The following is a 12,060-nucleotide window of genomic DNA, read 5'->3' on the forward strand; positions in this document are numbered from 1 at the left end:
GTAGCCTATGCAAAAAAGCTGCCAAATTCATTGGCTGTCTGACCTATTGCGTGTGTTTCCGGTGAAAGGTGCCACCCAATGGCAGTCCGTCTTTTTCCCCCTGACTCGGCTGCTGTGCTCTCTGACCCCAGTGGCAGCGAGCGTTTATTGCACTCGTCTCTCTCGGGCTCTCCCTCTTCCCACGTCGAGGCTGTTCTCTCTCTCCTGTCTCCCTCCTTCCTCGTCCGTCGCATTTCAGTGAGAGCGCTAGTGGAGAGAGACCCCGGGGGTCGAAGGTTCTGCCCTGGCCACCGCGACCTCAACCCCTCACGGCTTCCGAAATATCCGATGACCGTCGTCTTTGACACATCAGCGGACAACCCCCCGAGCGGTTTTGGGCCAAAAGAGAAGGTACACTCAAGTCGCTTTTGAAGAAGATAGCTGGGGGGGAAACAGCTAGGCACAAAGCGGTAATGGGTTAGAGGTGGCTGGTTGTCATGTTCGAGGGAAACCGTTTAGAACGTTGCCTCGGATACATTGGAACATTTTTACATCAGCGCAACGGATACATTTTAACATTTTCGCTGCAATACATTGTAACATTTTCGCGCCGTCAAGTTTCTTTCACGTTCATAGCTCGGCGTCTGAATAAAGGAATTATGTAGAAAGCGGTAATATTTATTGGGTTTTATGTGCTCCTGCCTTGCTTTGTGCACAAATTATGCGTTATCAACGGGTTATTTGTGCTATTTGAATGAACGTTTTTGATTTAGCTGCCTCATAGTAAGCAGAACAGATTTCGCATTATCCGTACAATGAAATATAGACTTTCCTCGTGCAGTCTGACGCCTGTTTAGAAGCTTGGCTTTTGTTGACAGATAATTATAGAGTCAGACGCTGCCAGCTCACCGCAAGCTGTTGGTCATAAGTGTTATTGATGTGGCCGGTCTGAAGTCGTTCAGGGTGGGTGCGAAAAGTTCAAGTGTTTGGCAAAAGGTTGGCGCGGCTGAACAAAATAAATGAATGCAGGTAACAATGAGGGAGAATTGTTCTTAAAACAATCTTGTGTATGTGTTTAATTACCTGCAGAACGTATTAACACGACTTAAGATCGATAAATAGACATTCATTTTTTAAACAATGAATTGAGCTTTTCTCTTTGTTGTTATAGGGATAAGGTACAATTATTTGATCATTAATATAAAATATACTCTGACAGGGTGGTTAGGACCCCAATGCAAAAATATTAATTATAATAACTATTACTCCTTGTTACTTCTATGGACTAGTTATGTGTTATATTTGGTTACAATGTAACATTTTTTGCTTTATTTTATGTTGTCTGCCATTCACCTCTTTGTTCTTCTGAGCATTTTTGCAACTTCTAAAGTTCTAGCATCTATGAAAGGGGTTATGCTCATAAAATTAATACTGGAGTAAAACTTGCTTGCGTTGGTATGAAAAGTACTTAATCCTGCTTGGTAAATTAAAAAACAAAAATTATGCTTTACATATAAACTAAAATGTTGAAATGAAATATATTTTCCTCCCAGCTGATATTATTTCAATCAGCAAAGTTTCTCAAGGCAACACACAAATTGTGTGAAAGAATGCATACATTTTTGAACAAATGCAGCTTTTTTGGGAACCCAACATTTTGTGAGTGAACGTAAAAGCATTGAAATATAATTTTTCTTCTCATAGTATATTTTTTTCATCACCATGTTCTTTTAGGTGCTCCATAAAAATGTACTGCTGAACTCGGACTTTGACTTTTTTTTAAAGTAATATTATTATTAGCAGATATTAGAGAATTTTTACCAAAAGTGCATGGATGATCTTATGATCAGATTGCTGAATATATTGTTGATACTGTCTCAGTACCATCTCGTTTAACTGTATTTGGATTCGCATCATTAACGTTTTGCATCTTGGCATCTCTGTATGACTCAGATCCAAGCCTTGGGACTAAAGGATGCTTGCTTACCGGATCTGCACTGCACCACTGTGACCTGCTCATGCCCCATCCAGAGGTGCCATGGCTCGCAGAATATCCTCCCAGGGGAAGGTCACCATCTCCGTGGATGAGTACAGCTCCAACCCAACCCAGGCCTTCACCCACTACAACATCAACCAAAGCCGCTTCCAGCCCCCTCATGTCCACATGTGAGTGTCTGTGTACAGTGTTCCTGTAACTGAAACATTGATTTAATTGATTGATTGAGGACAGAACAGAATGCTGACAGAGAGGACATCTGGTGGCTTTTGTCTCATCTCGCCCGACAGGTGATCCGGAGGCTCCTGCGGCTTCACTTCTGTTGTAATGAATTATATTGACCTTTTTAACTTGATATTGTTGCGATTTTTGCATATTAAGCTTTGTAATGAGATTTTTTTGAAGGCATAACAGGGTTTAATAATGTGCTCATGTCTGAGATAATGGCACTATGTAAATCTAGTCCAGTTTTAAACTGGCTATTTATTATTTCTTTGTTGTTTTTTAACATTCAGTCTTTTAGCCTGAATGCAAAAACATTTTAGGTCATATACACACAGTAGTTTGGAATAATTCAATATATTTTTCGTTATGCTCACCAAGGCTGCATTTATTTAATCAAAAATATAGTAAATATTGTGAAATATTATTACAGTTAAAAATAACTGTTTTTGATTGCTATATATTTTAAAACGTAATTTATTCCTGTGATGACAAAGCTGAATTTTCAGCAGCCATTACTCCAGTCCTCAGTGTCACATGATCCATCATAAATCATTCTAATATGCTTAATAATTGTAATTATTCCAAACTTTTGACAAGTAATGTGTGTGTGTATAAATATATATATATAATCAATACACCTACATCTTTTTCAGCAATAAAGCATTTGTACCCACATTTCTTTATTGAAATAGAGATGTTAGGGCTAAAACAGTGTAAGACGCGCCTCATGTTCTTGTACTTATTAACCAGAGGGAGGTCAAAGGTTAGTTGAGTTGATTAGCTCTTTAACAATAGCTCTTTGACCCCGGGGTCAGAGCTCACCTCTAAAGAAACCTGACTATTGACTGATGCTGATGATGGTATAATGAGGCTTGGTGCAGATACTAAAGAATGGACCAACCTGATTAGCTGAGCCTTTGCTGCTTTAATGGTACCATGCAATTAAGGCACATCAGCACAATCAAAAGGGATCGACCAGGATGCATGTGCCATTGAATTGCTTTTAGCTTAAGTGTGGAAGAAACCGCTAGTTGTCATTAAATTGTGTTATGCAACTCAATGCAATGTATTTTGGGCAACAAATGTACAGTGCAAAGTGATTTATCAGTTTTATCAGCGCAATATATGGCAATAATCCTGGAAAAATAGTTAGACTATGACATGATTCAAATAGGAAGCTCAGAAAGGGGTTGTTTCTCCTTCCGCTTTCAATTCACACATTTAGTTGAAAACCTGTATGAAGTAGGGATGCTCCGATCGATCGGCCGGAGATCGGTATCGGCCGATAATCACATTTTATGACTCGATCGGTACTCACTATTTGGCCGATCTCACGAACCGATCGCAATCTCCGCGCTGCTTGGCTAAAAATAGTCTTTTGTGAGGTGTCACAGTGTGGAGGACGGAACAAAACCTCGTCGGAGCTGTAAGGGATAATGGTAACATAATACGCTGATCGTGGGCTGCTCTATGAACATTTATTTATAAAACAAAATAACTTCTTTGGCCATATTAGCCTACTCAATAGCATTAACACAGGCTTTACTCCTTTCAAACTTTATCTGGAATGTAACCGTTTCTGTCACTGCAACTTCCCGATCAGGCGAACGAACACACACACACACAAAATCGTCTGCCTCATGAAAAAAAATTATAAAAAAAAAAATGTAGTTTATATTTGCATCATTTATGATTTATTTTATCCACCCGCAAATAATCAGAATGCATTTTTTATTACCTGAACCACGGATTATCCGCAGCACACGTGGATATAGGAAAAGGAAAATATGTTTGCTGCGTAAATCAGACGGACTTACTGAAAATGCTAATTAATTCTCTGCCAGCAGGAGGTTCTTTAAAGCGGGAGAAACAGAGGTTTCCCCTGTAACGGCTGTAACAGTTACACAAAGCAGTGCTGAGGTCACAAACGCTGCTTTATCAGGCATATAACATGCAAGATTAAATGAAGGGCTTGCGCTCTTCAGAGACCATCTCTGATGTAATCAGCCTGGTTTCCTTTATATTAGCACTGTTTTGGACGGATTTTTTTAATGCATTCGCTTACTGGATCATTGGACTGCAAAACTTTCCCAGAGTTTAGCAGCTTAAAATGATCTAATCGCAAGCAGAGTAGCAAAATTGGGTTAAAGGGTTAGAATAGAAATTGTGCTTCAGTAATTTTGCGTTAATTGCATTAAATTATTTTAATGCGTTAAGGATTGTAAAATAAATCGCATGCGTTAACGATGACAGCCCTAATAAAAACATCACAATAATCCACAAGTAATCCACATGACTCCAGTCCAACAATTAACATCTTGTGAAGTGAAAAGCTGTACTTGTAATAAACCCATAGTTAAGATGTTTTTAATTTCAAACAAGTCCTCTACCTATAATATCGGTTTCTCCAGTGAAATAGTTTACTTACCTGAATCAGGAGAGAAATATGCACAGATCAAGCACCATTTACAAGCAAAAAAAAGTCCAAAACAATTATAAACAAATATGTCGGTGGATTTTGATGTAAGAGGACAATAGCGGATGGACCTTCTTACTGGAGGAAGTGATATGGATTATGGATTTTGGACACAAGTGATGGATTTGTTTCTTAGACAGATTTTCATCTGATAAAACATTAATTGTTTAACTGAAGTCATGTTGTGGATTATTGTGGTGTTTTTATCAGCTGTTTGGACTCTCATTCTGACGGCACCCATTCACTGCAGATGATCAATTGGTGACTCAGTGAGCAAATTATGTAATGATACTTTTCTCAAAATCTGTTCCGATGAAGAAACAAACTCATCTACATCTTGGATGGCGAATACATTTTAGGTACATTTTCTTTTTTGGGGTAAACTATTCCTTTAACCTTTCCCTAATTCACTAATAATCTTTACATATAAAGAAATAAATATTCCTTCAGAAACAAACATGCTCCTTTTTTTCCACAGGGTAGAGCCACTTCCCTACGATGCGCCGAAGTCTGTGGATCATACACGTTTCGTCTGCGTCTCAGACACACACTCAAGGACAGATGGAATCCAGATGCCTTTCGGCGATGTGTTGCTTCACACGGGTGACTTCACTGAACTCGGCCTACCGTCTGAAGTGAAGAAGTTTAATGACTGGTTAGGTAAGTGCAAAACCAATCCTGTTACCTTTGCTTACAAGCACTTCCCCTGCTGTCACAACATAAAACTTTTTTTTGTTTTTAAAGAGCCTGTGATCTTTTAGGTTTTGCGTCAACTGCAAACATGTTTTCCAGTTCTAAATCTGGTGGCCTATTTTAAGATTGATGCATATCAGTGTTGTATATTTTGTAATTTCAATGCAAAACACGACATCATTATTGTTAGCTAATTTTTACTGAATTTAATAAGCTGCAATGCGCACAGCATTTCTAGCGAGTAGGAAGGCCTTTGTTATTGCTGGGGGTGAAGAAGGTCAAAATAGAAATAGAAAAATGCCCAGCTGTTGGCTTTAATAGGTGCCCTTCAGTCTGGTCTCATTGGCCTCGGCAGCAATTCACTTTGATGAAATCAAGGTTCCTTAAGGTTAGAGAGGTCAAAAATATTGTTTATCTGGTGAAATCAAAGTCACGCTTCCGCCTACAATTGGCAGCCACAGTGAGCTGTAAAGTGTCTCTGGTCTGTCAAAGCTATTAGAAATTTCTATATTTCATTTTAATTCAGATGCTAGGTCACTAAAGAATGTGGTCTAAATGTCACTTCTCAACATCTGAATAGTCATATGGCTGTAGAGCGCATGATACTGTGAAATATTGTTTTCCGTTTGCTTCCAAAATCTGTCATTCTCATTATCTGTCTCCTCTTACAGGCAGTCTTCCCTACGAGTACAAAGTTGTCATCGCTGGAAATCATGAACTTACCTTCGATAAAGATTTTATGTCGGAACTCGTAAAGCAGGATTACTACCGTTTCCCCTCAGTGTCCAAGCTGAGGACTGAGGACTTTGATGACGTTCAGTCCCTCCTTACAAACTGTGTGTACTTACAGGACTCTGAGGTCACCATTAAAGGATTCAGGATATACGGGACTCCGTGGTAAGCATTTCTAAATAATTGCTGTCATCACATTGTTTGTTACTTCCTGTTTGCTACATCTGTCATGCAGAATATTAAGTTAGTTATTAAACATTTGAATCCTCAGCAAAGGCATAACCAGGATTAGTTTATACAAAGTGAATTATGAAAACCATGCTCTGGATTACCCACTTTTCAAAATCCAGTCAATTCGAGATGGATAAAATCTTAAAATCTTGTCCTACATGCTTTTTCTAGTTGAATATTTTGTTTCACTTATAAAAATGCAAGTAAAATGTTTCTCTTTCAAGCATATTGTTTCAGTGTCTCACTATGGGATACTCCCCTTCCGCGTATTCCTCAGAAGCCCAATTCCATTACGCCAGCCCCAATTGGCTGGCAGACATAACGTTATATCAGGGAGTGGCTCCCTCCCCTCGGTATAAAAGGAGAGACGCAACGTCATTACGACATTCAAAGACCTCTTCTCGCTTCACACCAGAAGCCTACCCAACTCATATAGCCATCAGCTAGTCTCCACGCTGGTTGCTGGCTTATTATTTTGGTACTGTGCAAACAGTCGATTTGTTGGCCACCACGCCACTTTCGCCTACCCCTCATTTGGCACTCCAGCTCATTGTTAGGGTCATTCAGTACCGCAACTATGACTGCAGCAAAGCAGACTACCGTAGCTAGCGAGGGAGATCCGCGGCTTTTCTCATGCGGGAGCAAGATCTCATGCAAAGACACACACCAGGTCTGCTCTGCATGTCTTGGGCTGAAACATGCCCAAATGGCGATCGACAGTCCGGCTCCTGTTAGCACTGCACTTGTTTCACCATGAAGAGCCTCCGTCGCAGGTTAGCATGCCAAGCTAACTTGTCTGGCCAGGATCCCCTCATGTAAGCTAGAAAACCGCTCCGGTTTCTGCCCCTCAGGTATCCATTCCTGTGGAGCTGCCCACCACGTCAGCTCTATCGTGGGGTGAAGAACTGGATGTATGCGCCCCTCTGGCCGGTGTCCTCAGCATGGACGAGAAGGAGGAGGGCACGTTTGAATTTGAGGAAGAGGGGCAATCAGATTTCCTTCTCTCTGAAGAGGAGGAAGATTTTGAGGATTCCCCTTTCCTTTCCCCTGCGCAACCTGCACAGCCCCTTGCTACAGTGGGATCCATGGAGGAGGCGGGCACCATCCTCTCCACTTCTTATTGAGAACTGCAAGACGTGTGTAAACGTGCTGCGGAGAAACTCAATATTCCGTGGCCGACCGTAGTAGCTGAGACTGCAAAGTCGTGCTATGAGGGTAAGAGGCTGCCGAGAGCTAAACGAGCAGTGAGACAACTCCTTCCAATCTTTCCAGAGCTTCTGGAAGAGGTTTCTGGTGTGAGATGCGAACCCGACATTGCCATTAAAAGCGGACAGCTTCCAGTCAAGCATGATGGAGCGCGCTTACAAAGCAGTCGCTCTCTTAGTCCGGGCCATGAATGCCATCTCTCTGCTCACCGCATACCAGGCGGAGCTACAAGACGAGATGTCTGTCACGCCAAGTCAGACACAGTGGGAAAAAATCTGTGTCGTCACAGATCTCTCGCTCCGTCTTCAGAGATGTGCCATTCAGGCTGCGGGCAAGGCCATGGCCTTTCCTGGTCATTCAGGAGAGAGGACGCTGGCTTAATTTGGCTAATCTCTCCAACAGAGAAAAGGTAGCCATTTTAGATGCACCGGTCGTTGCAGAAGGCATTTTCGGCTCAGCGCTGACATGGATGCAGAAGAGATGCGTGGAGAAGAAAAGGGATGATGAGGCCTTGCAGCTCTGCATGCCAAGGAAGATGCAGACTGCGTCCCCTCCACCTCCTCGGCAGACCTTTGCACAGGCTACAGCTCGCCCACCCCCCAGCTTTCGCATTCCTAGGCGACAGAGACCATGCGTGAATGCAGCAGCAGGTCAGAGCGGCGCACCAGAGCAGAAACCCGCCTGACCCAGGAAAAATTATCCGCCCACGACAGCTCAGGCGGATCAGCTGGCTCCTCATCCTACCCAGGTGATGAGGAGGAAGAAAAAGGCCATTTGAGGGGGTCTTCCTGAGGGAAGGGGGCTCACAGCCCCCCATTCGCTAGTCCCCGACCCTCAGTTGTTCATCGTTCAGCAGAAAGTGAGTTCAGATGCTTACAGATGTTCTGTGGGGAAACCAGAGCCAAGTTGTGCCAGGGGATGCAGAGCAGTGAAGAGAACGAGAGACGATGCAGTGGTGCACACCCACCCACTAGTCACAAGCACTTTACATGCTCAAAGTTCAATAAAGTTTTCACCGTTTACCCAACAAATGTTGCAAAACATAATGCCCCAAAAAATGTTGCAAAACACACAGCATAACAAGGAAATGAGGAAAGTCACAGTGGGTTTTACTCGAGATACTTCCTAGTCCCAAAAAAAAGGGATTCGAGATCTCCGTCCCATATTAAATCTTCGTGCACTGAACAAATACCTAAGGAAGTACAAGTTCAGAATGCTCACCCATTCTACACTTCTGAAATTGGTGCGCCCAGACGATTGGTTTACCTTCCAGAGCTTCTGGAAGAGGTTTCCGGTGCGAGGTGCGAACCCGACATTGCCATGAAAAGCAGACAGCTTCCAGTCAAGCATGATGGAGCGCGCTTACAAAGCAGTCACTCTCTTAGTCCGGGCCATGAACGCCATCTCTCTGCTCACCGCATACCAGGCGGAGCTACAAGACGAGGTGTCTGTCACGCCAAGTCAGACACAGTGGGAAGAAATCTGTGTCATCACAGATCTCTTGCTCCGTCTTCAGAGATGTGCCGTTCAGGCTGCGGGCAAGGCCATGGCCTTTACTGGTCATTCAGGAGAGAAGACATTCAGGTCATTCAGGATATTCGTAAACACCAAAAAGAGTGTTTTAGTTCCCAGACAGTCAATAACGTATCTGGGGTTGTTACTGGACTCCGTGACATTCAGAGGAGAGAGTAATAAAATTTGTGCAACGCTTGGCCAAATTTCGGCAAAAGAACAGTGTTTCCTTTCTCACATGCCTTAGACTATTAGGTCTGATGGCTTCAGCTCTAATAGTCATTACCTTAGACAGACTATTTATGAGAGAGTTTCAACGCTGGGTAGCCTCTCTAAGACTGGACCTGTTACGGCACTCCCGGAGGAGAGTAAATGTGACGTCAGTGGCAGTCTTGGCACTGCGTCATTGGCGACGCCCGCGCTTTCTGGTGCAAGGGGTACCTATGGGTGTTGACCAGGCCAGGAAGGTCATAACGAAGGACGCGTCGTTGTCCGGCTGGGGGGGCATTCACGAGGGCAGAGCAGTGAATGGTAGAGCCCCTACATTTCAGCCCGGGCTCAACGGGCCTCGATTTTTTTTACGCCCCTCGGGCCGGGCTTTGGGGCAATTTTCACGTCATAGTTCAGACGCGGGCCGGGCCTCGGGCCTGTTTTAGGCTTCTCCTTATTTTTATATTTTAGACATCCACCAATTAGGGATGAAAAAATTGCCGCGCTGGTGGAAACAACACGAGACCGTACAGCGGAACAGTTCTGCGTTCAAATGCACGCAATAGGCTTAAGCTTGCCGCAAAGCATCGGCAAAAGTAATTACCATAAATGTGTCAGGGGGAAATAGGAAGGAGATATTTGAATTATTTACTAATAAACTAGTGTTTTCTGAGTCGGTGTCGCAAGGATGAAGTTGTCGATCCTGACTCGCCATCTCTTCATTAGACGTGCCTTTAGAGAGAAGTGCATCTTTACGGATTATGATTATAATGAAAGAGTTTTTGTTTCTGATTTCTTTTATTTCGTTAAGTAGTAATTTTAAAGCTTTCTATAGATATATTTATCATGTCTGTGAGGCATGTATTCGCTGAGTTTCGGTTCATTTTTGTGAAGCGCTCCTGTTCAAGACGAGACAGCAGGAAGCACATCATGTTTATTTAGTTTATTTTATAAAAGCACAACGTTTTGTTGATATTGTGAGTGCACGTGATGATTTGAGAAGGCTAAATTGACCAAACATAAGCTCACTGTCTGCCGCTGGCTGCTTTATTGTTACTTTAAAAAACAAAAACTTATATTTAACAAACAAAAAATGCTCCAAACGTTTTTCTAAATTAACTTAATAAAGAAACGAAACGAAACAAAATATAATCACTTTGCCATTATATACAAAACTGAACTATTTTAATAGCTGGAACAGTAGTATAAGCTGTTTTGGGAGAAGAGGGGAAAAAAGACTGGCTCGGGCCGGTAATTCTGATAAGCTGTTGGACACGGGCCGAGCTAGGGCCTGAGCGTCTTGGGCCAGGGCTGGGCTAGGGCCTAAATTTGAGGCCCATGCAGGGCTCTAGTGAACAGGGGATGGGGTCCCCATCTGAGCCACTGTCAAATAAACTACTTGGAAATGCTGGCCGTCTTTCTAATGTTGAAACATTTTCTTCATTTTCTGAAAGGACATCATGCTCTCGTGAGAACGGACAATACTACAGTTGTGGCTTACATAAACGGACAGGGAGGTCTCGGATCACTCCCCTTACACATGTTGGCACGCAAACTGATTTTGTGGAGCAATGCCAGTCTTTTATCCCTGAGGGCGACGCACGTACAAGGGATCATGAACCGGGGTGCAGATCTGCTGTCCAGGGGAAATCCCCTTTATGGAGAGTGGAAGCTGAACACGGAAGTAGACGGTCAAATTTGGAGCATATACGGCAGAGCGACACTGGATCTGTTCGCATCGCAGGATAATGCTCAATGCCCTCTGTTCTTCTCTCTGAAGAGTGGCCTCGCACTCTCCTGTACGCATTCCCACCGATAGCGCTGATATCCCCAGCCCTACACAGAGTGAGGGAGGAGGGACTTAAAATTATACTGGTAGCTCCGCTGTGGCCAGGGAAATATTGGCTGGCGGAGATCATACATATGCTGTACGCAGAGCCATGGTCCCTGCCGCTGCGCTGAGATCTGCTGTCACAAGCAGGGAGGAGATTTTTCATCCTCATCCAGAACGCCTGGCATTGTGGGCCTGGCCAGTGAGTGGCTAAATATGAATGCAGCTGGTCTGCCGGGCAGTGTCATCAGAACTACAGTGAGGGAAATATTTATTTGATCCCCTGCTGATTTTGTAAATTTGCCCAACGGGTTTGGAACGACGTGAGTAGATAATGACAGAATTTTCATTTTTGGGTGAACTGTCTCTTTAAGATCATTAACAAGCTCCTCCCGTGTAGTTTGGGGCTGATCCCTCACATTTCTCATGATCATCCTTACCTCCTGAGGCAAGATCTTGCACGGAGCTCCAGACCAAGGCCGATTGATGGTTGTTTTGTATTTCTTCCATTTCCGAATAATCGCACCAACAGTTGTCTCCTTCTCACCAAGCTTCTTGCTGATGGTCTTGTAGCCCATTCAAGCCTTGTGCAGAAATTACAGACCCTTCATTTCTTTGTAAGTGGGCAAACTTACAAAATCAGCAGGGGGTCAAATAAATATTTTCCCCACTGTATACAGAATTCTAGGGCCCTGTCCACTCGGTCACTCTATGAATGTAAATGGAGCGTGTTTGAGTGTTGGTGCGCGGCTAGACACGTAATCCCCTTTCAGTGTTCGTGGCAGTTATTCTATCTTTTATGCAGGATCAGATAGATCAGGGTAAAGCGTTCTTGTAACAAAGTTCGTAGTTTGGGAAGGAGGCGGGAACCGGCGAACAATTAAAGACTTTAATAAAATAAACAAACAAAATGAAAGTAAAGCGGCAGCCCCTCGCGGACGACTGCCGCACACAAAACACAAAATAAAC

At 43.2% G+C, this 12,060-nt stretch overlaps 1 protein-coding gene across 1 annotated transcript in view; it reads left to right on the plus strand.

The window, feature by feature from the left end:
- Positions 1 to 110: 110 nt before the first annotated feature.
- The window catches only part of mpped2 (metallophosphoesterase domain containing 2b), a 27,007-nt gene continuing 15,057 nt past the window's right edge, over positions 111 to 12,060 (plus strand). Inside the window, exons 1-4 of the mRNA XM_016551999.1 lie at positions 111 to 390; positions 1,933 to 2,145; positions 5,155 to 5,336; positions 6,041 to 6,266. Of these exons, the coding sequence (XP_016407485.1) occupies positions 2,018 to 2,145; positions 5,155 to 5,336; positions 6,041 to 6,266 (536 nt within the window). The 5' untranslated portion in view covers positions 111 to 390; positions 1,933 to 2,017. The remainder of the gene's footprint in view (positions 391 to 1,932; positions 2,146 to 5,154; positions 5,337 to 6,040; positions 6,267 to 12,060) is intronic.

Source organism: Sinocyclocheilus rhinocerous, unplaced genomic scaffold, assembly GCF_001515625.1.
Source record: "Sinocyclocheilus rhinocerous isolate Xijiao unplaced genomic scaffold, SAMN03320098_v1.1 scaffold255, whole genome shotgun sequence".
Lineage (NCBI taxonomy): Eukaryota > Metazoa > Chordata > Actinopteri > Cypriniformes > Cyprinidae > Sinocyclocheilus > Sinocyclocheilus rhinocerous.